General features: G+C 40.2%; 1 protein-coding gene across 4 annotated transcripts; it reads left to right on the forward strand.

Moving 5' to 3' along the window:
* Window positions 1-3,901: 3,901 nt before the first annotated feature.
* Window positions 3,902-24,923, forward strand: RIPK2 (receptor interacting serine/threonine kinase 2). 4 transcript variants are annotated; one of them, XM_030971566.1, is made up of 12 exons: window positions 3,902-4,255; window positions 7,875-8,028; window positions 9,176-9,331; window positions 11,610-11,767; window positions 14,795-14,844; window positions 15,186-15,347; window positions 16,756-16,841; window positions 17,035-17,124; window positions 17,952-18,057; window positions 21,950-22,129; window positions 23,253-23,437; window positions 24,141-24,923. In XM_030971566.1, the coding sequence occupies exons 1-12, from the start codon at window positions 4,065-4,067 to the stop codon at window positions 24,234-24,236; spliced, it is 1,614 nt and encodes a 537-aa protein (XP_030827426.1). In that variant the 5' UTR covers window positions 3,902-4,064; the 3' UTR covers window positions 24,237-24,923. The 4 variants fall into 4 exon arrangements, with proteins under 4 accessions (XP_030827426.1, XP_030827425.1, XP_030827428.1 ...); XM_030971565.1 differs by having other exon boundaries at window positions 23,253-24,251; XM_030971568.1 differs by lacking the exon at window positions 23,253-23,437 and having other exon boundaries at window positions 24,141-24,228.
* The last annotated feature ends 1,889 nt before the right edge of the window (window positions 24,924-26,812 follow it).

A 26,812-nucleotide genomic window follows, 5' to 3' on the forward strand; every position in this document is an offset into this window, starting at 1 on the left:
TAAAAAATGGATTCAGCACCTAGGATGGACCTGGGCTTTACCTGGCCCCAGAGAATCCACATGTTAAAAAAGGTACAGCAGAGTAGCACAGTGTTATTGTGTCTAAGGAGAATCTTTCAAAATCACCCCCTCTTTTCCTTCCTCCTCTGCCAAACTTTTGCCTCTGCATTACTTCCATGCAGAAGGTTCCACTGGGTTCAGGCAAAGCCAGGGGCTAGGAAGAGGACCACCTTCATTAAGTTGCTCAGGTCCCAAAAGCAAGTGGAGAAAAGAGGAAGCTCAGTGAAAATAGCAAATAAGCATTGAAATGTTTCAGGTGTGGGGTGGCTTTGTTAAACTGCTAGAGCTGAAAGAAAGATCATTTACGTTCAAAAGAGCACTAGAGTTTATCCTGGTGTTACACTCATGATGTGTCATCACCACATGGGCACTAACAGTAGCACAACATTGAAATAAAAATCCAGGTGACTCAGAAGCATCAAACCCCAAGCACTCCCTCCCTCCCTCCCTCTCTCCCTCCTTCCCTCAAACTGCTAGAAAAGCTCTCAGCAGCTCTGCTCCTCGATTCAGTCAGCTGGCTAGTGTCAACATGTTGTAATACCTGGATACAAGTACTTTCATGCAGCTCTCTTAATATAAAATTGTGTCAACAGACATCTAAAACCATAGGTAACAACTTCCAAAAGAGCTCAGATGCTCAGGAACAGCCCACCTAGAGCGTGGCACATGCTAACAGAGAAGGGTTGGTTGGGCTGGCAGGAGAATACACAGAGGATTTCAAGGGCTGTTGGTTTCCATGGTTGCAGCACTCATTACCAATAGATCTGAGCAAGTGTATCATGACATTGCCAATGTGACAGCAGGCAGAACAGGATCTCAGCCAGAATCTAAGCACCTGATGCATTTCAAAAAAAAAATACTTGCTTCAATAAGACCAAACACAATTGAAGAGGTTACTACCAAAGTCCTTCATTCCTGAAATGTGGATAGTACAAAATATTCAGGCAAAATATTCCTTTTAAAAAGGTTATTATAACCAAATATCCCTTATTTTTTAATCTAAAAGCTTGAAAAAAATCCACAAAATAAGAAGCAGGGACAAAGGCATTGTGATTACTGAATGAAACCTCATTTTCTAAAACAGGGTCTTTTATGCAGCTCCAAAGACACAACTAAGAATCAGAGACTATCAAGTGCTAAGGGGAAAAAAGTGCCATTTCCCCAAATTTTTCAGAATATTTAGTAGTCCAACAGCAAAAATATGGTAAAGTTGTTTGAGATATAAAATCATGATCATGCAACCATCTTGTCTTGACAACAAAGAGATTCCTGCCATTGTGGAAACACAGTCAATCTGGTGAACTGCAAAAAACCACAACTAGATTTGGTGTTTAATATCCATAAAAATGAAGGCACTAAATTTTTTGGTGGAGGGATAAGATTGAAACAAACTGAAAAAAGAAAGTCTTTATAGTAGTAAAGACATGCAGGTATTGTGAATGTTTTAAAACACACATGACTGTAAAAGCGTGCATGTATATTTATGTATGAGGCCCGGTTTTCAGGTGAAGATGCACAGGGAGAGATATGTGTTTTATACCCTCTTCTCAACATCAATGTGAATACCTGTTTACAGTAGAAATGTAAAAGCTCTTTCCAGACCATGCTGCCCACAGGGAAGAATGTCAAAAAGCAAATACCACCTCAGTCTGGAAAGTGTGTTTAATTTCAGTTGTCATTTCACTTGATCTTTTACGGAGATACAAGGCATGGAAAGTGTTTTACAAGTCAGCATCATGATGCACTGATCACACAGCAGCTAGCTGATCTCCTAGATTTCTCAAGCTGAAGGAAGACTAAGCCCATCATCATAGCTTTCACACTTCCAGAACAATTTTTTTCCCAGTTTAAATTCAAGTCAATTACAGTCATCACAACACTAATCAAACCACCAAACAAATACTACACACAGAAAAAGTATCCTGTTTGCTGTGGACTTTGCTTGCCTAATTATCAGTGGGGAATCTTCAGGAAATTTCCATGTGAAAGGACAAATCAGATCCAACACTTGAAAAGGACTATGTGGGAAATTTCACAAGTTAAAATTTCAAAGAAGTAAACCAAAGGCAGATCTGCCTGTGTATCTGCCACGTTATAAATACTGTTTCTATAATTTAGAAACAGTATTTAACCAAAACTTTAGTTTTATCAAAAGTTTAGTCTACCTTAGGACCCCAGCCTCACCCCCAAGCTGCCAGTAGGGTTGGGGTTAGGGTTTGGGGTGTCACAAGGACTGCAGCTCCAGGAACACTGCACCTGGGATAGGCATGACAAGAGAAGCATGGCACTGCTCCAACAGTGCTGCCTCCACATCCATTTTTAGAATGACAGTAATTTTCCTGGGGTTTAAGTCAGTGTACTTAACATATAAATATACATTAAATCAACACAGCACACAGTTACAAGCTGCACAAATAAATCTTCAGTATAGTGACATTTTAATGGCAAAGACTGTAGATATGTATTTACACAGTGGTTTTATAACGCAAGCTCATGGTAATTGTCCTTTGCATATCACTTTCTTTTGGAAACAAAATCTTCCTTATACACCAAATTTAAAATTGTATGACTAATGGTACTACCAACATGATTAATACAGAGAGGGATATGCATAAACAGATACCCAAAACTTGCATATTGTAAACATTGCCTCAAGATTACAGTTTTGGGAAACCACCTACTCTGTCTAAAGGACACAGACTAACTGAAAACTGAAAGTAGAGTAGAGTAAGTAACTAAAAACTGAAAGTAGAGTAAGTCACTGGTTGCTTTATATGGTTGCTCATACGTTCATAATGCTGAAGCATTTGGAGGATATAAATCATCCAAAATACAAGACAATTGGAAAAGTCATAAAGCTAAAGTGCTACGACCTAGACTGAACTGCAAAGTTGTTGCCATGTCTTAAAATGAATGCTGTGAAATATTGAACATATTGTAGCTTGAAAACTTAGGTCTTTTCCCTCATTCTCTGGTCCATATCCATGAGTGGAAGAGAGGTCAAAAGCCACAGGCACTTAGCCCATGATCCACGCACATGGAAAGGTAAATGAGTTGCTCTTTTTACCTTCATTTCATCCTGTGGAACTGTCACTCCTTGTGGAAAGCTACAAATCTCTACCTTTAAGTTAAATTACTCTGTTAGTCTGTGAGAACTTGGTTTGGTGAACAGGCTTTAGAAAAGCTTCCTGCACAACCTTCACATAAAGCTCTCATAAATACATCCGAGTATCAGCATAGGCAGCTCGCTATGAGCATGGGCAAGGATGAACTTGCACTTACTGGAAATTTCGAAATTATCTTTTTGAAATGCTGCTATCCTGAAAAATCTTCCTAGAACAAGCACAGAGGAGATAAGCGAGTGCATGAGACAAAGCTTTTCTCACTTCGCTTGAGCAATGAGTATACACCGGATGGGCTCTGAGCAACCTGGTCTAGTGGAAGGTGTGTCCTGTCCTGGCAGAGGAGTTGGGACTAGATGATCTTGAAGGTCCCTTCCAACCCACATCATTCTATGATTCTATGCAGCGAACCATTCACCGCGGCGATCTGCGCTCGGCTCTGGCATCCTGCATCATTTTTCGAGCGCAGAACTCGCCCGCGCCCCGGAGGACGGAGGGGGATGCCTCCTCCTGTGCAGCGCAGGGGACGCTCCTTCGGACGGGATGGGGGACGCTCCATGCCCGGCCCGAGGGCCGCGGCCCGCCCCGCCACAGCGCTCCCGCGGGGCCCGAGAGCGAGGCCGCAGCCCCGGCGCGGCTCTCCGGGACACGCCGGCACCGCGCTGCCCCGGCTCGCTCCTCCCATCCCGGCTGCTCCGCCTTCCCCGACCCGCGAGTCGTGGGACGCTTTTTCCGTGAGGAAGTGGCTCGTCGGTGGGGTAGAAGGAGGAGAGAGGCGCTGGCCAGCTGGAGAGCAGGCGGGGCACGGAGTCCGGGGGGAGCGAGGGCGTGGGGCCAGAGGAGCGGCGCTCCGGGCCCCGCCGAGCCCGGCGCAGTGCGAGCATGAGCGGCGGGGATGGCGGTGGGGGCCGGGCGGGCGCCCTCAGCTACGGCCTCCCCTCCATCCCCTCCAGCAAACTCCCGGACTTGCGTTTTATCAGCCGGGGCGCTTACGGGACCGTGTCCGCCGCCCGCCACGCCGACTGGAGGGTCCCGGTGGCCCTCAAATGCCTGCAGGGGCCGCTGCTAGACAGGTAACGGGGTGGGCAAGGGGCCGCCGGCCTGGGGCATCGCCGGGGACAGGGCCGAGCCGAACCGCATTTCCCTGAGTCAGCCCCCAGAAAGGGTCGAGGTGCCGGTCGAAGGTGCCGGCGAGGGTTTCTGAGGTCTGTGGATTAGATCCTGGTGTTTCGGTAGGCAACCGTGCTTTAATTCCACGGGGAGAAGGGATCCGACGAGGATGATTCAGCTTGGGCCAAGAGAAAGCACGGACCAGCCCCGGAGCTTCCCCTCTTTCTGTTATTGTAAAGGGCTGGTTTCGGTTTCCGTCTCTGACACACTAAGCTGTTTCTTTTGGAGTTTCTCCCTTCTGCGCTGTGCACCTTGAGCCCTCTTCTTGGTGGGGTTGACAGAGTTTGGCTTCTTGCTGGGTCTATTGATTGCTGACCATTTTGCTGAGGTATCTGCAGGATATTAAAGTACAGTGATTACTGTAGATTTGGTGTTTACATAGAGAGAGGAATACCGGGACTATGCTGTTCCATCCACTAGAGATTGCTTCTGAGACCACGCAAAACTATTATTTTTCCCCAGATCTCACAGTATTGAGAGAAGCTGTTTTAAAATAATAGGCTTGTAGACCCCCCTGTAAAGCTGGTATTTTCCATGCAACAGTCGGGTTCCCTGTTTTCCAGGTATCCACGGGGCAGCATATTTATTACAGGAGCTGTCATTCCATGTAAGGATACAGCAAGTTGTACTTTTTCATTTGTCACTGTCTTATTCAATCCCCATAGTTAAAATTTGTTAACGAATCAATGCAAATTTGCTTCTTCTTAGGCTGTCTGAAGCCTGCCTGACTGTAAACCTGCCTCTGAGTCTTGCTGTCTTCAAGCTTTTGCCTCAGGTTTCTTTGATGTAGTATTAGGCCTTTCGGTAGAATAGCTTCACCCAGAAAGGCTTCTAGTCTTATGACTCAATATACTCGAATACAAGACAAGTTGTTTTAAGCTCTTTCACCTCTTATTGCTCAGGTTTGTGTATACACAGGCTTTATCTCTGAAATCTTGCCAGAGGTGGAATCTCAGTTATGTTGTGTTTTCTGATAAGCTGTGGGAGGGAGAGTACTGATGGGTTTGGGGGGGATTTTTTGTTTTGGGATTTTTTTTTAAATGTCTGCTTAAATCCAGCTGGAAATACAGTATTTATCTTCAGAACACAGCTAGGAGAAAATACCAAGGCCATTTTTAGCTTTGCAAGAATTTGGATTAGTGAGACATCTAACCTGTGAAATTATGATTAGAAGGGCAAGTGAGGTAGTCAGAATAATTCAGTCACTTACCATGATGCCTTAGGTTTTAGGTTTTATATTTCTCAGACTCTGTACTGCTTTAGGATGTAGTTCTGAGCTTCATATTAAGGGATAGTAAGCTCTCTTCGCAGAGAAGCTAGACAAAACAATTCTTTTCCTAGCTTGGAACCAAGAGCAATCACCCAAATTTCAGGCCCAACGTGGACTGAAGAGAGAAAAACAAAAAGGATCAGACTTCATAACCTAAAGCTATAACTGGACAATTAACTCCAGTATGCTAATGGTCCAGCACTTATAAAAGTGAGAAACCTTGTGACTTGTTGTCCATTTTGTGACCATTTTGGTTTCATCTTGGATGTAGCCTTGGCTGGGCTCTTGTACTGCCCAAGGTGTGTCCAGTGAGGCCTTTTAACAAATACCTACTTTGTCTAGCTTCTGTTCTAGGTCAGCCTTGATAAGGCATCACTACATGTCACACAAAGCCCAGAAATGCTGTCAGAAGATTCAATGGTATAAAAAAATCCATTATACCCGAGTCTGAGCAGCAAGTGCTTTGTTGGTTGTGCGGTAGGCAATATGAAATGCCAGTCTGTAAGTGTTGTCAGGAAAAGAAGGGACGAGTTCATGATGATATTCATTCCCTGAGTGGGAAGCATGTGCTGTGCATCCTAGAATATGGTATGTGATCAGCCAAAGAGCAAAGCCGGGTGGGAAGCTGTTGTGGGAATGTGCTCATTTAGGCATTAGTCAGTGCCCTTTGGCATGGAGCAGACAAAGGTGAGGTGACTGACAGGCACAGGAATAGACTGCAGTATGTCGCAATTCATTTCCCAGCCAAAGCTGAATCCCGTGCTAATGCGCCTTGCTGTCTTGGAAAACCCCAAACTTTCTCAGACCTAGTCATTTCTGGAGAGAGGGAGGAAGGTGTAGGGCTGGCTCTTCGATCCCATGCTTGTCTCAAAGGCTGCCTTTTTACTTCTGTCATTTCCTAGGGTGTCCTTTAAGTCTTTTTCTATCACACAGATAAAAGGACCTTAATTTCATATCTATCTAAATTCAGAATTTCCTGCTGCCAAGAGCTGCATGCTTTACTTCACGAGGCTTCCTCTTTTCCCCATATATCCTGACAGCCTTTTCTTTGTGAGTGGTAAACCCACCTTGATGGATCCAGACTGCCCTGAGTGCTTCGGGGTGTGCCCTGAGCCAGCTCTCACCCTGGAGCTGTGCTGTGCACATAGCACAGTGCTCTGCTGAACAAGTCGTGGTGGGCATAGCCCTGGCCCCAGCACAGCCCTATTGCTTCTGAGTCAGACTGGCTTGCATCCAAAGGATCAGTGTGCTGTAAATGTCCTGTATTTGAATATCCTAGTCATATACTTGTACCTGTACCAGTCTCCACTAAGATCTAAGTGCTTTTTTCACTGAATTATGCTTCATGGTCTAACTAGCCTCATTGACAACAAACCCATTTTTTTCAAGACTGTTTGAGATATAAAGCGTACCAAATGGTTTCTATTTTCAGGCACGGAATCATACTCAAATAAAACTTGACCCTCTCAAAGCCACATGCTGCAAGGCCTAAATTTGTAAAGATGCATCAAATCCACATTTATGAGGAGTTTTGAGGTAACAGAGTGGATCCACACAGTCAAATTCAGGCATGCAAAGGCACCCATCATGAGGCTGGTCTATTCCTGCTTCCTGTGCATCTAGGGGATGTTTTTTCCATAGAGCAATTCAATGCCGGAACTGTTTGAGGGAGCAATTTATGTGAAAACAAAGCATGGTTAATTGTTCCTTTTCCATCAGAAAGGAACTTACTTTCCTTCAGAAGTCAAAAGTGCATTCCTTTAGCCCCTGTTACATTAGTGTACGTAGAGTTGACTAGATTTAAATGGTTGGAGAATCATATGTATTAAAATCTCCACTCTCTAGGAGATAAATATTGGGCTTGAGTGAAAAGTTGGGGTTTGAAGGTGTTCAGTAAAGTGGGAGAAATGCAGCTGATTGTTACCATTATGATTACAATCAGCTGCATTTGGTGCATATGGTGGAAGCTGGAAGTTCTGACTTTATCCTAATTTATTGGAAACATAGATGAAATGTGTGATGGAAATACATTTCTGTGGTACAACAAAACCAGGGAAGCTGTCTTGTCTGCATTTGCAGGTTCTGATTTGTCTTACACTGTCTTGTTCTCAAAGCAGCATGGTAGAAATCAAGTGGTGAAGAGGTGGTGCATACAAGGAATTGACAGAGAATATAGTGACCCCAGCATTTGCTTGGAGTTTCATAGTACTGGTATGATAATGCATTTTATTTGTTTGCTTGTTTTCTTTAAGTGATAGAAACCACCTTCTAAAAGAAGCAGAGATATTACACAAAGCCAGGTTTAGTTACATTCTGCCAATTTTGGGAATCTGCAACGAGCCTGAATTTCTGGGGATAGTAACAGAATACATGACCAGTGGGTCATTAAACCAGCTATTGCATGGGGTAAGTGTACTTATGGTCTTTAAGTATGTTACCTGGCTGCTTCAAGTAGATTGCAATTTTCATATTTAATTAGTATAGTAAAATATTTTATTTATAATATTTCATGCTAGAAGACAGTCAGTATCCCTAGTAGTTTTGGTGCTCAGATAGACCTGTGTATCTCAAAAACACAGCTAAACTCAGCTGACTTAAGTTTTGTTAAACTTCTTCCTTTAATGTTGTTTTTATATAACGAGTTTTTATGTTGAATTATTACACACAGTTTAAAAATCTCAGTTGTTCTCTAATTAGATTCTGAAATACTTAGGCTTGCTTCAGTCTGGATTTCTGAATTGCTGGCAATACAAATATTGATTTTTTTTTCCATGAGTTTGAATAGTTAAAAAAAGATGAAGATTTTGACTTTATAGAAGCTAAATATTGCTAATATAAGCAGGTATGATTATTTCTACCAGACACCTTATTCTTTGAGTAACTTCTCATGTGCTGAACTCTCAGTTGTTCCCATTAGTTTGGCCTGAACATTGTTGCTGCTGCAAAGCTACTGCAGTTGTGTCTCAATAGCACTAAAGTCTCTTCTCTACCTTTAATCAATACACATCTCATGCCTAGAGAGCTCAATTCTGTTTTCCATAAAGGCATTAGTGTCAATATAACTTTTAAGACCTCAGTTGAGTTTTACTACATTTTTCTTGTTGTATTACTATTTATAAAGGTAGTGTTTAGTGCATAGTTTCAATACAGGGTTTTTTGTTCCCCAGTGTCAGTTGCAGATATGATTTTTGCCATTCTTTGTGTAGGAGTCATAAATTATGGTCACAAGTTTGATGCAGAAGTTCGTCTGTAATTCATATTTCCATATGAATGAGTAGTGTAGTAAATGTTCAACATCATGTATAGCAGTCATGAACTACTGTGTGAATGCTAGGGAATGGAAACATAGCACTGCATAATTCTTATTTTTTGATAATGTTTCTTTAACAGCTAATGAGTCTTAATGCGCCATTACAATTTTTTAAGGACTTTGTATGTTTTAAAAGATTACTGTTTGCCCAAGTCACTTTCTTCTTCTTTTTATAAAATAAGTCTTTATGTGTGCTGTTAGGACAAAGGATTATATTCTGGTTTTGTGGTTTTATCTTGGCAGAAAGATGTATATCCCGACATTCCCTGGTGCCTGAGATTCCGCATTCTTTATGAAATTGCTTTGGGAGTAAACTATTTGCACAACATGAATCCTCCATTGCTGCACCATGACTTAAAAACACAGAACATTTTGCTGGACAATGAGTTTCATGTCAAGGTAGGGTTATTTAATTCTTACATTCTTCCGCATCCAGAATGAGTGAAAGTGTTTTCATTATTGTAGAGGAGGAAGGGTGAGGTTGTGGCCATACAGAGAGGATGTAATTGTATGGTGGATTTTTATTTCTATCCTTGCAGACAGAACTTTGGAGTTTTTCTTTTGGAAACTCTGTATTACTCAGTTGTGGATTTTATCTGTCTGACAAGACCAGGAAGATAGAAGTTAGGCTGTTTCTGCTATAGCAGTAGCTGATACTCGATAGTGGTGACACTCTTGTTTGTCAGCCTTCCAAGGCTAGCTATATCTGGCCCTTCCTCAGAAGGAAACAGAAAGTGTTCTTGCCTGAGATGCTCTGACAAGTTACTTCTGATAGGCAGTAGGTCAAGTTCAAATGTTAATGCTCCATTTGATACTTACCATGCAATATAGACATTTCTGTTCTGTTGGGGTAGTAACAGAATGTGTAAAGCAAAACTCCAAAATCTTACTGTGTTGGAAGGTGGCTTTTGTGAAGCTCCTTAGAACAAGCAAACATACATGCCGAAGTATCAGTAATTAAAAACTTTAATTCTGCCTGTTAAAATATCACTGCCATGATATGAAAAAGGGACTGAAAGTACTTCTGACAAAATGTTCAGGTGCTTCCATAATTGCAAGAGTTTGTTTTGTTGTTCGTTGTTATTTTAAAAAGATCTGGTTTTATAATTGATAGAATATGTTACTCAAGTAAATGGAAATAAGAGCTATTTTGCACTAAATTTATACTTGAAAAGTGAATGTTTTAGTTGCTACTGTAAGTTGACTCTCCTTGTGACTCCTTAGAGCAAAGATCCACTGCTGGTTTCTTCTTTCTCCATTGCACAGAAATTTTTCTTGGCAGCAAAGTGCCTCTCATGGCTTTGTCTCCGCTCACACCCTCAGCTGGTCATACTTCCTCCCACTCAATTGTGCTCAATTGTGCCATCTCTCGAGCTTCCTGATAAACCTGATCAGGGAGCTAGTCCAAGTCATTTTTTTATCCACTCTGTTTTTAATCTCTAACAGCTTTGGTGTGGCCTGGTGCTCTCCCTGATCATATCTGAGCAGTTTCTTTGCTGAGGCACTTGAAGGGAAGAGGTGAACTCTTGCATACCTGCCCTGCCTCCTGTAAGGAGTGTCCTTGGGGTTTTAAGTGAAGCAAGATTCTCTAAACTAGTACAGTGACAGGAAATGCAAACAAGGTTTATCATGCATGCCAAACAGAAGAGATACTGCATATGTATAAAAGTAACAGTATTTACAGGCTTCTGACTGTCTCTGATCTACTGAATGAGCAAGACTTAAGACCAATTACAATGAGGAAGGCTTAATGAGAGTGAGTTGTAGAGAAGAAAGGTTACTTTCATTGTGGATTTTGATGTATGCTCTTCAGAAAGCTTGTTTCTGTTGTCTTAATTGCCTTAGTACTTGCACAAGCATCTTTGTTGAAAATGTTTTTGCTGTTGTCTAAATGCTGGACAAGTGCAGAGCTGGTAGCTGGCTGCTTATCTCCCATGTATGCCAGACACTGCAGCTCAGCCAGCAGGTGCATTCTGCTAAATGTCTCTCTCCTTATCCGTAACCTAATCTGACATCTGGTGCCCTGGCTTATGGGTGTCTCAGGATGTAAAGGGAAGTCAGTTACTTCTTCATGTAAATGCACTGTGTTGTGTAGAAAGGAGCAAGGCCCCAGAGTGCACAGTAAAGAAATTATTCAGCAACTTTTTGCAGCACAGAATTTCAGAATATCAAATTTATTAATTCAGGTTTAATACATCGTAGTTTTGGGAGTGAGGTGAAGTGCCCTAAAATTGTTCTGTGAGAAGAACTGCCTTTGGATATTAGCAAGCTGAGTTACGTACAACTTCTGCGATTTATACTAAACTTGTGCTTTCTTCACAACCAGGGAGCTACAAGTAATCAATGATTTTTTTGTTTGCTTTTTTTAGCATGAGAAAGTGATTTTCTTCATACGGCACAGCTATCTACAGCAGATTCCTCATCCATAGTGTACATGAGTCTTTCCTTAAAAGAGCAGGTTAGGGCAGTGCTATAGGTATAGCATGAGTCATGACCTGGGAATGCTTTATGGACTGGAACTGATGTTTCCTGTTGCTAGGAGAACCACATACTTTTTGTGTGTCAGGTTAAGAGCTTTGGGTGACCCCTTTTTCTGGGTGTATTTCAGGAATTTCTAGCAACTGTCAGCAGATAAAACTGGTTTTTCTTCTCAGAACAACTGATTTGACCTTTGCAGATTGCAGATTTTGGCATGTCCAAATGGCGTGTCATATCCATGTCCCAGTCCCGAAGCGAGTCCTCCTTGCCGGAAGGAGGGACAATTGTCTACATGCCACCTGAGGATTACAACCCCAGTCAGAAAACCCGGGCAAGTGTGAAACATGACATCTACAGGTAACTCCTGTTGATCTCTAGTGGGGCGTGAAATCTGAGCTCAGATACGATTTACTGAACTTGGATTTTAGCATATTCTCAGCAATTTTATTATTCAATGATATTATCATTATCATTAATATCATAGCTATATAGGCTGACTGAATTGGGAAATAAAGAATTGAGTGATAGCTGGATTTAATGACTTTTGTGTTATGACAAGTGTAGTGCTCCAAAATTAAGCTGAGACTACAGAAATAGGTGGGGGACTGGTTTCTGTAAATGAACGTACACATACAGACAATTCAGGGAAAGAAGAAAGCCATTCACATGATCAAGTCAATGCACATACGCTTATAATTTGTGTAATCAAATAACATAATTTCAGAATGCACTTGGAGGAAAGAAGAAAATGTATTTTTGGAAAGGAGGTAGATAAAAACAGGATAGTGGGGTTGGAGAAAGTAGTTACAGTAATCTTGTTAAGGAATAATTTACTTTGGGAAAGTTGTGGTAGTTTTGTGTTGGCACTCCTGAGTACAAGTAGTAGACTAGTAAATAGAGTGGTGGTGACCCATATAACAAAAGGAAATCTCTCTGAGGATATTGGAGTTAAAATTGGCTGTTCTAAAATGGTTTGGAGAGCTCAGAGATTATGTGAAGAATTTTGGGAGGAATTATTATGCGTAAAGGAAGATTGAGGAGGCATGAACTTGCCAATCACTATGACAAAGTCATATTGTCACATCATTCTGGTGCAGTCTGCCACCTTTACCTTCGCTGATCTCTCACATGGTTATATCTTAGTGAGAGATGGTTCAGGCTCAGAGGGTCCTACTGACTTCCAAGGAAACCACTATTTCCCTTCATTATCCCTTAAGAAGCACATGAAGTTCCTTGACATCTCTGTCCAAAGACTACAGATGACAACACACCTGCTTTCTTTACCCTTTGATGAGAAGATATGGATAAGGAAAACATTGAAAAGAAAAAAAGGTGTATTGAGGGGAAAGAAAGGGTGACTGACGGCTTAATGAATGGGTGGAGAGGAAGAAGACAAATGTTTCTTAGAAAGAAAATAATATTTTTAGAGGAATAACAACCAAATTGGAGAAAATATGAGAACACATCAGAAGGGCATAAAAACCAGATAAATTAGGAAGGAAAGAGATTATGTGAGAAGAAAGAAGAGAGACTGAGACAACATTGGAAAGAGAGATGTTCAAGGCAAGAAGACATGAAGGTGCAGAGACAGTGAAGAACCACCAGAAAGGCCACACAGGAGGTTTTGTGCTCACTGTCAGAAGGAGATGCTACAAAGCAGAAATAAGAAAGGAAAACAGGAATAGTGTAAAGGGGAGTGCTGCAGTGCTGTAGAACTGAGAAAATAATCTTTAACTGTAGAGAGATTCCAAACTGAATGAAAGATATTATTAAATAGCTGGATATTTTCTGGATGTCAAATTAATTGATCACAGCTGAGTGTTGCTGAGATACTGAAGCTAATTTGTGAGGAGGGAGCTTTCTTAAAGAAACAAATTATTTAAACAACAGTCAAGCAGCTTAACTTCTACAAAAGGGATGATTTGCTATACCAATTGCATGGATTTGCCAGGAATACATCAAAAACAGACTTTTCTAACAGGGAGGACTGCTTTTATTAAAAGCTACATAAGTAAATTTTATCACTGAAGAATGTTAAAATGTAAACAGGATAAATAGTTAGGAAAAATCCGTTCATATGATTTGATTTTAGGCATCAGTTATTTGTTTTTACTTCATTTTTTTTGAATTCTTATTCGGTAGCTGTCGAATAGTACAGTGCTTTAAGGCAGTTAATGTAACTTTATGCAAAATTTGGTACTTCTTAGTGATGTAGGAAGGAAGCTCAGTACATTCATATCAAGGGTGGGGAGCAAGCCTTAGCAGCAGTTGATCATGGTGATTACTTTCTGGAATGACACTGTCACAATGTTTATAAAGACTTGGACTGAAAACATGGAAATACACACTTGTCAGCTCCTTGAGTGCATTCTGAAGTTATGGAAGTACTAAAGCTTTAGCCTGGATTGTCCTTTCTAAATCCAGAAGCAGATACTTCAATACAGTACTGTGATTAATACTAGGATCTTTTCATGGAATAGAGCTTCATTCAGATATGGTAGAGTATGTAAAAGTTGCAGAGAAGGACTGAGAATTCAATGCTGCTTTTAAATGAAATCAGCTGACCTTATTTAAATTACAAAAAGTTGTTTAAAGTTACCTCTTTCTAATATATCCTGATGGCTGAAGAGAGTGACTAGTTTACTAAACATGGGGCAAGTTTGTGCTCTCTGAACCCCTTGCCATTCCTGTTGGTGTGAATGGAAAAGGAGGTCACTGAGGAAGCACATGTGTGTTCAGTCTCATGGCATTAGTTCAGAGTAGTCTTCCCAAGAGTCTGTTTTGGAAAGTGAATGCTGTGTGTAAGTCACATCTCTCCCTTTGGAGAAGATTGCAGATGTTGAAAGCATATATGGGGAGAGAGGAAGTTGGAGTGGGCGTCCCAGGTGCAAGTTTGTATCTTACCTGTCTCTGTGAGGATGTGTTGGGGTAGAGCTGTGGATCAAAGCCATCCTCCCTGCTAATATCCAGCTTCCCTTGGGAATGTCAGGGAATGCCAGTCCATACTGGGAAGATGCCAGAATATTGCAGTTAGGACACAGCAGTTGGCTCTCTGGGGCTCACGTTAATTTGTGTGCTGAGATTTAAACTCCATGTACGTAATTCACAACATATCAGCAGAGTCAAGTTGATACAGATTTGGAATAGGAGTTTATATGCCATGGATCTTGTCTGTACTTAATAGTATTATTTAGTTCAAGATGAGTTCACTTGCTAGCTTTCATATATTCATGTCAACATTTTAGTTAGCTATAGTCAGTACCATGTGTGCTTGCAGGACCATTTCACCAAAATGTTTTAAATGCAATGTAGAGCTGAGCGTATTGTGTTGTTAACTGTCTGAAGTCTAAAATAACATTTTCTGTATTTTTATCCTGTAAACAGCTATGCAGTTATTATATGGGAAGTGATGTCAAGGAAACAGCCATTTGAAGGTAAGGACATGTCTTCCTTTAATTTATTTTTCATGCCTTACCTAGAGGTTAAACATGAAACCTGGGGACTTAATTATAGGGGTTACTTTCTAATAATTCAACTTTTAAGCTTATTGAAGAACATTGAAATACTTTTCAAATTAGACTATATTTTTAGTATATTTTTCTTTTTTAATTACAGTGTTGTTTCATAAATTAAGAATACCTTTTCCTTAATCAAGAAACATAACCTTATTTTGATTATTTAAATTCTGTGTGTGCAAATGGAATTACTCCTCCTATACAGTAAGCTCTTTATATTGCATATATTTCTAATGACTTCACAATGTCTGTTTTGACAGAAGTTATAAACCCCTTGCAGATAATGTACAGCGTGTCACAAGGACAGCGACTAGACTTGAGTGAGGGAAGTCTATCAATGGACATTCCTCATCGAGGGCTTATCATAAGGCTGATGGAAAGTGGATGGGCGCAAAACCCAGATGAAAGACCATCGTTCTTAAGTGAGTTTACCTTGCCAGATTTCTGTTGAAATGGTACTTACAGAGCAAGGCTATAGTCTTGAAAGGGAAGTGTTAAAGATGTCAGGAGATCTGTGTGCTTGGTCGTGCTGCTTATCTTAAAGTGCTTGGCTGCTTCCTTCATGTCTGTAAACAAACTTTTATGAATGGAATTATGTGTGTGCCATAAAATCAGGTTGGTTGTTGGAGTCTTGTGCATTTACCATCTCTTAACTTACCTGCAAAAAAGCCGCATGTTTTGTTTAACTACTTGTGTTTGGAGGTTTTTGTTTATTGTTGAAGATAATTCAGGGTTTTTTAGGAGGGGAGGGGAGAAGTGAAGTATAAAACAAGTACTATGGGATTTATGAGCATCCAACCAACACCAATAAACCATTGCATATCAGATAAGTTGTAGTGACTTCAGCTTGTATTTTCATCTCAGTGTAAATCTTTCACTGACACTTTAATTGTTGCATCTCCTTTATCAAGCAAGAACTGGATTTTTTTTCCAAGCAAGGAAATGTATCTAAATACTATATTTTCTAAAATAAAAAAAAAAATTAGACACATCATGACATTTCCATATGCAGTCTTGTTTTCCTATACCAATTAACAAAAGAAAAAATAGTAATTTAAGTGTGTGATCACACTGAAGAGAAAATTATCTGGCATGTGTACTTTCATATGTACATATGTATGTGCTAGCTTGTATTCTCTTTTCAGTGCCATGTGTGTAGTAAGATGGTCTTTGAAAAAAAAACCATGCATTGCTTTTGCCACTACTTTACTATCATAAAAAGAAAGAAGAAGTTGCAAAACTATTGCAAAATTTAGGGAAGTGCCGCTCACTGATGGGGAACTTAAGCAATTACTGTAGCATAGGAACACAGACACACTGAGGCCAGTGTCATTTGGTTTCACTGGGTGTGATAGGTCAGTGCTTTGACTATCCCATCTTCTTTGGCCTGCCTCATGCCTTAGGCATGTGTTCTGGATATTGCTGTGTTGGGGGTGTGTTTGTTTATTTTTCTGCTATAAATCGTTAACCTCCTCTGGAGTGAGAAGACAGCAGCCCACTCTGAGGTCTTGTGGTGTTTGGGTCCTATTCAGCTAATCAGACTTGATGGGGCTACTTTAAAATACAGCAAACTCACCAAACTCTCCATTCTATAAGTGTGAGACTTGCATTATCCTGGTCTAGCATTATCCTGGATCTCTTTTGGGACACATTTCTTTTGGTGGTGTGAACTGTTCTAAGAGAAGCAAGCAGCTTCTGTTTTGGCAGCATAAGTGGTTTGATACATGTCAATAGAAAAATTATTTTTGTAAATGTAAGAAAGACACTTTAGTACAGTAACAACTTGATTTCCACTTCAAACCATTCACCAAGTACTCTTCCTTTGTTCAGAGTGTTTAATAGACCTGGAGCCAGTTCTGCGAACATTTGATGAAATAGCTATGCTGGAAGCAGTACTTCTCTTAAAGAGATCAAAGGTAAGTGGCTTTTGTCACAGTCATGAGTTGGTCAAGTTGGTAACTTTCACTTGCTAAAAGAAGTCTTATCTCCTTTGTCATTTCTTGTGAGTTTCTTTTGTCTAATTTTGTATCTGGTTGAAACATGCATTTGTGTGGGGCGTCATGTTGTCTTATAGCAGAAATTTAATGCAGGTAAATATTTCTCTTCCAGTCACTATATGAATCACAAAGTATTTACGAGAGTGGGAAGAAAGCAAATGTGGAGCAGATACCTCTAAATATACCTCTGAATCCTGAAAAGGTGAATACTTTATGCGTTGCATTTGGTATGTCAGCATCCTGAGAGATTAAAGGAAGTTTAACTTGGTCAGGGGAACTGTTCTGCACTTTGCTTCCTGTACAGTCAGGAAAGGCATAAAATGCATTACTTGAGCCAGAGTGTAACAAATGCAAAGCCATATATGTGAAGATAGAAATAGGTGAGTATACAGGAATTAGAAGGGCATCTAAATATGGGAAAGCTCTAAATATGGCATGAAGCTGTCCTGGGGAGGTTTAGGTTGGATATCTGGAAAAGGTTTTTCACCCAGAGGGCGATCAGGTACTGGAACTGGCTCCCTAGGGAATTGATCACAGCACCAAGCCCAGCAGAGTGTAAGTGTTTACACAATGCTCTTGGGCAAATGATTCTTGGGGTGCTCCTGTGTAGGGCCACCAGTTTGTGGGTCTCTTCCCACTCCACATATTCTGTGAGTCTGTGATCCCCTCAAGGAGGAATGCAGCACACAATGCCTGCCAATAGTAAGGGATTGTCTGCTGCTCCCTTACACCTCTATGGAGCTTGCTTGTATAGGGTAATATAGATTTGCATTTATATTTTGATTCTTAATGCTGCTGCTTTTGGTTCTTACTAGTAGTTAAACTTGTATACAAAATTGCTGTCATCTTTAAAAATATATAAGTATTGGGATTACATTCTTTCTTCTGATTTACCATATCTTAATTGTACTGCCTATTGAGCATTTAGATAGCAGGGAAAACATGGTGGAGGAAAAGTTCTCTGTAAAAACATTGCAGCTTCATATTTGTTTAATGTGCCTGTTCAATATACACCTGGATTTCTTTCAGCCAACATATTCTAGCTCCATAGAGTGTGAGGCACTTCCCCTTCGGAGCATCCCTCCAGATACATCAAAATTCAAGTCTATTGACCAGTGTAATATCCTTTCATCAGGTGAGATACTCCTGACTTTGTGTAAATTTAAGTTGCCATTGCAGCTGTACATTCACTCTGTGACATTGCTTTTGTGTAGTAGAAAATTTGGTCTCTGTATGTCAGGAAAAAAATGTCTTTTGTAAACTTTATGCTCTGGGTAAAAAACTAGCCTTTTTAAGCTCTGATTTTCTGTTCCTATCACCTGAGAAGTCTTTACAGCTCACAGGTTCAGTTTTCCTATTCAGAGTTGTGAGAGCTAACATTTTCTTGTCCCTTCAGACTCTTGGCAGTTTAGTTAACTGGGTTGATTTGTTTGTTTGTTTTTGTTCTTGTTTGGTTTTTTTTTTGTTTTAACTACTTCTGAATATAAAAACGGCTACATATTTTAAGGCATTCTAGAAGCTGAGTAAACTTAAAGTTCCCAGTGCAAGTTTCCAGATAATTTTTAATTCAATAAGCAAAAATGTCTTTAATAGACTGCTTTGCAAAAGTATCTGCACAGACCTTTTGTAGATGTCCCCTTTTATGCATAAAAGTTGGCAAAATTCCCTGAGAAAACTCAATTTTGAGGTTTTGCTGATAGCAGAAGCCAGAAACATACAATAGAACCCAGGTGGAATAGCAACGCATTGTGAAACTAAAACTGCATTTAAGTTTCTTCCCTTGACAGAATGTAAACATATTTCAAAGGAATAGAGTGTCCTCTGCCATTGCAGGGACCAGGAGTATGAAAGCAGGCAAGACTTTTGACTTCACTGCTAAAAAAAAGGACGCCAAAAAGTATTCTGAGGTGCTGCAAAACCAGATACTCTGGTAGAGGTAGGAGAGCACAGGCAGTTCCTGTTTCAGCTCCTGTTTGAACACATACACATTTTTGAACTTCTACTCAATATACTAGAAAGGTATAAATACAGGAGGAACTTCGGTGAATAAATCACAGGAGGCTTAAGGACTTCCACTTACTGGGGAAAATGGCAGAAAGCAAGTGCAAGGTACTTTGGCTATACCTCAGCTGAAGCATTTATCTATACAGCATAAAAACCTCAAAGATGAAGAATAACTTGTATTTACCTAGCTTAATAAGTGTGTTGTGATGAATTTTAGAACATGGAATATTAGTTTGAGGATGAGCATGGACTGTAAGGGTAATCACATAAGATAATGATAAATATCAGCCTTTCTTGCTGCTGATTCCTGTTATTGTTGTTGTGTCTGCCTGTGGGGGGAATCAATGAAAATGTATTGGTACAATTAATCTGATTGGTCAGTTGGTGGTTGTTTTATAGAATCATTGCTCAGACTTTATTGTGTTTATGTATAGATACTGTAAAGCTTGTGAAAATAGTGCCTACAAAACTCTACTGCAGAAGAGTTTGTTATTACTTTGCCAATAGCTGCATCAGGTGGTGTTGTAGTGGGAAGCAAGACTAACATTCATCTTGCTTTTCAAACTCACATGCAATTGTTTCAGGTGAAAATTCTATTCCAGGTAGCTGTTAGCAAGAGAGGACTTTGGCATGGCATGAAGACATAAGTTAATGACTACAGAGTCTAGCTGAGTTAATGACTATAGATTCTTGTTTTTTCCATCAATACAATCAGAATACTTTTTCAGAATATTGCTTCTACAGAGTTAAGACTTGTCTTTTAGTCTTTAGCCTTTCTTTTCATCTTTACTTTTTTTTTCCCTTCCCCTTGTGAGCTTTACTTGGGTATTTCTTTAAACAGCTCTTTTCCCTCTTCCCATTTAATTTCTGATACAGAGAGTAATCCTTTAATAGACTTTATTTTGCTAGATGAACAGGGTGCACTCTTCTGAAATCCCTTTGTGAAATAAACTTCTTTATTCTCATAGTATCCTAACTAGTCCTCCTGGTACATGTTCTGACTTAAGTGAACTAAGGCTATGTAGTATTATGGAGACATGAAAAACTTTTTTTGTCTACCAAATCCCCCTTACTTACTGTACCTTAGAATTTTATTTTTCCTTTCTCACAAGATCCTTCATTACAGAATAATCTACCTAGGGGTTGTTTTTATTCCTCATCTCACTTCTAATCATTAGCCCCAGCTTGAAACAGAAGGTCTGTATCTCATAATTTTCCTTCTTTTTCTATTTCTGTTACTCCATTCTTCTAGGTCACCTAGGTTCTTTTTGAGTAACTTGAGTCAGTCTTTTTTTCTGAATAACATCTGACTAACTCTCAATAGCATTTTTTTGAGGGAACTGGAGTTGTTTAGCGTGGAGGAAAGGAGGCTCAGAGAGGAAATTCTGCTCCTTTGCTCTCTGCAGCTACTTGAGAGGAGATTATGGTCTGGTGGGGGCCTCTTAACTGACAAGCAACAGCAGCAAGCAGTAGGCTAAGACGAAATGCCCTGAGTTGTGCCAGGGGAGGTTTAGATTGGATATTAGAAAAAATTCCTTCGTGGAAAGAGTTGTCAAGCATTGGAACAGGCTGCCCAGGGAAGTGGTTGAGTCACCAGCCCTGGAGGTATTTAAAGGATGCGTAGACATCCTTTTGGGTGGCATTCAGGACGTGGGGCAGTGGTGGACTTGGCAGTGCTGGACTCGATGATCTCAGGGTCTTTCCAATGGAAATGATTGTGTGATTTTATGATTGCTTTTTCTTATGCTTTGTTCACTGGTCTCATTCTCTCATACCAGTACAAACCCAGTAGTTTTGTCTTTATGTTATGAAATTAAATTTGTGTGTCTAAAAATGTATACCAATTTATCCGAGCACAGCTGCTTGGAATTCTTTCCTGAAATGATCTTTCACTCACAGTGGTTGTCCCCTAATCCCTTTTTCATGCAGTAGATAATATCTGGTGCTTCACAGTACATAGCTCTGCCCAACTTTCTGCCTTGTTCATGAAATAAAATACTAGTTACTATGAGTTCTAGTCCACCATTTTAAAATACTGGGAATGGAGTTTCTTCCACATTTTCCTATTCCTGCTCTGTGTACTTACAGACATATTCTTCTACAGGTCAAGAAAGAGCTGGGAATACAACTTCAGATTTTCCCATTGGACAGGTAATCTCAAACTGTCCATGGGGCTACCTCACTCTGTCTTTAGAAGCTCATGTGAATTCTTGAATCTCTGGTTCTTAGTACTTAGTATCTTAGTACTGTGTCTTTATCAAGTGACACTGTGAAAGTCTGATCAAAGCTATTTGCAGAGTTAGGCACATGTTCTGTACTTTGTTTCTCACCAGCTGTTTCTTGTCTCTTCCTTGTGTTATTGCAACTGCTGCTTTCATATCTGTCACCATTTCTACTATAAAAAATTGTAAAGCTAGAAACTGTTCAACTTCCCCCCCAGTAGAAATCCTTTTTACTTTTCTTTGCAAAAGTTTACATGAAGCTTTCATGAAGTCATATCCTGTTTGATGGACTACAAAAAGCTTCCAGTGGCCTCCCGCTGAATGTTACCTTCTCCCACTGCTCTTAGTGTCCTTTTCCCCCATCTGAATCTTTATTTTAATATTTTCATCTTTGTTACACTGCCAAACTTCATCAAAATAAATTAGTCTGCTTTCCTGCTGACTATTAGTGATCTTTCCAAATACTGAAAGGATTTATTTTGTTCTTCTAGTCCCTACAAAAATTTTTCTCAAACAGAGCTTTTTTGTTGAAGTTCACATCTGCCAGATTTATGCTCCTGATATTTCTTTAAAATAAAGCAGGACCCCAAACCATAGTCAGGCCTTGGTAAAATATGAGGGACATAAATGTATTCAGAATTTGAGTGTAAGGACTAATCTGTTGTATATGATGTAAAAGTAGTTGGTTTATGACTTCTGTGAAATTGGTCTAAGTAGTCTCCGATGGGTGTATTTTATTTGTACACAGAAGTAATACAGCTTGTTCTTTTTCTTTTTTTTTTTTTTTTTTTTTTTCCTAAGATGGAAATTCTGGATGTCTACACTCTCTTAGCAGCCAGAGCACAGATGAAAATCTGTCTGTAACTCAAAGTGCCAAACTCCTTGTGCATCCATACAGTGCTGGTCTCTCACTTGCCAGGGGTATTTCAGATGCCCCAAGTTCTGCATCCCACATGCTGCGGTCATCACCGATTCCTTCAGGTACAGCAAACACTGTTTGATGCCGACGCCCACAATAAGTGTTCTAACATTGAATGTCTGTCTATATGAAATGGAAACTGGAACTGTTAATCACCTGCACATGAAAACAAAACATTGCAAATTAAGAGTGCAAAATTAAGTAATTCTGTCCTTGTAGACTTATATTACAAAGTAAGCAAAAACAGTGTAAAATGTGGCCAAATGCAGGTACCTGTAGCTACTAGTTTTCTTCTCACCCCTAATCAGATTCCTGCTGCCATGGGTCTTCTTTATCCCATTCCCTCTGCTCATAGTATTTCCATTTGCTACTGCTGTTTCCGTGCTACAGTCCAGCAGAACAGGAGGAAAACTTAGCTCAAACTAAGTCACCTTGTTGCCTGTCACTTTTCACATTTTAGGCTTTCCAGTCGTCCATTTAGTAATGGTGGGGCTGAGAGAAGCAGCAGCCATGTCAGCATCTCACCTGTAATGATCCTCTGTGTTAGTTAGGAGCCCACTACACTGTATTTTTATGCATCAAATAACTGTTAAAAGTTAACACAAAAGTTAACAAAAGGAAACTTTAATGAGTAGTTATTCAGATACATTTTTTGAGGGGCCACACAATAACATGCAACTTTATAAAGATCTATTGCATCATCCCTCTTCTGAAAATACAAGAATCAACACCCTTTCACTGTGTGAAACCTCACCTTGAGAAAAAATCGAGGAAACCACAGGGATGTTTTCAGTAATCTTCAATAAAAATCCCCCTGGAAAGTGAATTTACCACCTGTCTCTTTTTAGTACCAGGTCGGGTTGAACACTGGAACAGGGTGCCCATGGAGGCTGCAGAAGTACCAACACTTGGAGATGCTCAAAATTCAGCTGGACAAGGCCCTGAGCAGCCTGAGTTATCCTTGAAGTTGGCCCAGCTTTGAGCAGGCCATTACATCAGATCACTTTCTTGAGGGTCCCTTCTAACCTAAATTATTCTGTAATTCAGATAGAATAAATACTCTAACCATTAAATTTGTCAAATTGGAACATTTTAACAGGTTTTTTTCAGCTTGTTCTTTGTTCTGTAGCAATATTTGTTGACAGTTACCATCCCTTCCTTTTTTCTAATCCTTTCGAATCTCAGATTTTGTATTGGAAACCATACAAAAGAATGTAGCTCATCAATGGATCCAAAGTAAAAGAGAAGAAATTATTGATCAGATGACTGAAGCATGTTTGAATCAATCACTGGATGCTCTTCTATCAAGATTTTTACTCATGAAAGAAGATTATGAACTTATAAGCACCAAACCTACAAGGACATCAAAAGTACGACAGTTGCTTGATACTTCAGACAGCCAAGGAGAGGAATTTGCCAGAATTATAGTACAGAAGTTGAAAGATAACAAACAGCTAGGACTTCAGCCTTATCCAGATATTGTATCTAATTCTCAAAGACTGCATCTTTAAATTTATTCTTTCTTTATGAAGCCATGTGAATATTTCTTACAACATGATTCTCGTTTCTAATATGGTATTTTATTTATGTGCAGCTTTGTCTTTGCTGTGCCTTTGTAAGAGTGTCAGAAATGACCCTGAGTTCTTCTAGCCTGCATTTGGTCAGTAACCAATTAATAATTTGGAGTGTAATCATAAAAACAAACACTTGACAGTTTCTGATTTTGTAAAAAGTATTTTGTTTATACATGACAAAAACATTAAAGGTTCACCATTTTACATATTTGGTGTTTATACACATCCTTTCCTTTCACCTCACAGGATTGAGACACCTAATCTTAACATGGCATGTTTGTTTTTCTCATTCCATCTGCTCTTTCTCACAGAGGAGGGAAAAAGAAATCTAGGTGCTCTTTTCCAGGGCTGTTCTGCTGTGTGTATAATAAACTTCCTTCCTTAAGCCATGCTGGTGTGCATACAGGAGAGGGGTGGTAGGTGGGAGGAAGTTTATATTGCATTTTTGCAGGACTTTTTATTGTTTTGTTTTTGGCTTTTTTTCCCATTTTGTTCCCAGAGCAAGTGCCTCAGACCACAGCATAAGAAGAATTTTAGTCCAAAGAGGAGCCCAAAGGGATGTTGTGCTTGTCATCTTTGTTCTGCTCAGAAGTGATACAGGAGAAAGGCTGCAGCTATAGCATTTTGCATTGTTTGGTTATAACCACTTCAGCTGTTCTTGAAATCATAGTCGGATGAGATCCAGGAAGAACTTACATAAGGGCATCCTCACTTAATACCTAACATTTCCTTGGTCACCTGCCTTGCCTTTGTCACCTGCCATCTTACCACCCCTTACCTTTGTCATCTGCTATAAATACTTCTCATGTCATGTTGCTAGATCAAACTTCTAACTCAATTTTACTTTTGGTATTTACATGATGAGCTACATAAGTAGTTGGGTCTGTACAGAGATCAATCATGTCCTGCTCTGCCATGCTGGAAGTAATGTGCAGCGGCCTCTTCTGCTATCACCTGCCTTAACCTTCTCCAGATCACATCTCTGCTGTCCTTTTTGTCTGAAGGATGTTGAGGCACAGGTGGGGCCACCTGAGGAAAAGGTATGTGGTATTTTTTCAGTTACTTTCACAAGACCTTAGTGACTTTTATCTAGATGACTTCCAAACTAGTAAAAAATTACTTGTTTTAATTTGTCAGAACACAGCGCAGGCAGATTATTTTTGCAAGCGCTATAAATAATTACAGTTTCTGCTCATGCTATTTAAAATTTTGGAAAATCCAAACTCCACATACAAGAATGGTGAAATATACCTAAATTACTGTATAAAAAGTAGCAGATAAATGAAAAATCCTAAGTGATGGTTGTTTCAAAACCTATGGAGATGTGAGACCTGCCCCATTTCAATGATTCAAGTTTCAGTGTCATTACTGGTTGCCAACAGCTTACTTTTTTCAATATCTTTATGATTTTATGAACTGAATCACAAGAATACAATGTATAGTTTATTGGATAGGAGCGGTTTAAAATTGTTTTTAATAAAGTTTTTGACATAAACTGGCTATTTGCCTTTTATCCCACTTCCCTCTGGAAGCTGAAAAATTCAAGTTAGCCCTGATTTCAGCAATCTATGGTGCAATGAATGGCTGTGCTTTTCCCAGAGTAGACCTAATGATGTCTAGCAGGGAGAAGTCTAAGGAAAGCTGGTGCAAGAGCTGTGTTTCACTGCACATCACATTTAACTACATTGTTCAATATTATTCGTCCTTAAAATAATATTTGTGTCTTGCAAGGTGGCGAGTAACATTTCTTCAATGTGTGTCCAAAATTGTTCATGTATTAGGAACTTTCCTGAGGACCCACTGTAAGACAGCTATGTCAAGGAAAAGAGCATCCTGCAGCTTTCAAAGTCTCCCTGCTGACTCCTGCCTGTCAGTACAGAACTAGTTTGGTTTCCCTTAATTACAATTAAATGTGGCCCTATGGAGTCACCTTCAGGAATGGTGCTGTCACACTGCTGCAATCGCTATGGGCTGCTCCTCTGTGTGTGCCATCACCATGAGGTGGCACAGCTGCAGAAAAGTAATTTTCCACCCCCAGCTCTGAATATGCCCATGTATCTAAGGCCATGAGCATTCCAGCCAAAGCCCAGCCCTCCAAGGAAACCCTGAGGCTATTCAGTATAAAAACTCAGGCCAATTTCCCTCCTCTTTCCTTGGACCTTGAGCCTTTCTCTATGCTGGAGTACAATCATGGAATAGTTCTGGTTAGAAGGGACTGCTAAGGGTCAGCTTGTCCAGCCCTTCTGCCATGGTCAGGGACATCTTCAACTGGATCAGGTTGCCCAGAGCCCTGGTTGCTCAGAGCCAGTGTCACCTTGAATGTTTCCAGGGCATCAGACACTACCACTCTGGGCAACATCAACCAGCCCTCTCCAGTGTGTAAGGCACACACAAATCTCCTTGAGTGAAAGGGAGGAGGAGGCAGCCAGAGTTGGGGCTTGAGAGATACAGACAAGGGCATAAGGAGAATGATTTGAGATCAGCATGGGGGAAGAGAGGTGGAGGTTGTGTGCTTGGCCTTAACACAGAGCAAAGGCTTTATGGAGGTGACACACATGAGAGTCAGTATGAGCCACCGTCTGACACTTCTGTTGTTTTACAGTTGTTTAAACAGTATTTTGTACATTCCTCATTTCTTCATTGCAATTTCTAACAGATTTTCCTGCTTTTTCCCTCCAAGGGGAAATGCTACTGATGTTTCAGACTGACAGTAAAGGTTTTTCTCTGGGTTGTAACAGCTCGCTGAAAGCCTTTTAAAAATGTGCACGTAGAAATACCTTTTTATATGTACACAGGGGAAAATAGAAACATAGGACTACACATATTATTTAGTGTTTGTTTGCATTAGATTTTGTATGGTATTTTAGCACCTTGTCACTGAGTAGTGGCTGCTCCTTGTGTTCTGCTGCCATACCTGAAGTTAACAGGGTTGGAAGAAGTTTGTTGGTCTGTGAGCTACATTCTCTCCTGCATCAACTTCATGGCAAAGTAAGTAAAGATCTGGTTTTACCAAGATGATGCTGATGGTGGCCTTTGTTTGTCATTCAGTGTCTTGCAGCTAATGGTAGAGGTATTGGTAATGGTAGAGGGTGTTTGGCAGTGTGTTTTCAGTCAGGGTTCAGTGTAAGTGCATCTGTTGTGGATGAGGACTGGAGGGGCCCGGGCTGGCTG

This window comes from Camarhynchus parvulus, chromosome 2, assembly GCF_901933205.1.
Source record: "Camarhynchus parvulus chromosome 2, STF_HiC, whole genome shotgun sequence".
NCBI lineage: Eukaryota > Metazoa > Chordata > Aves > Passeriformes > Thraupidae > Camarhynchus > Camarhynchus parvulus.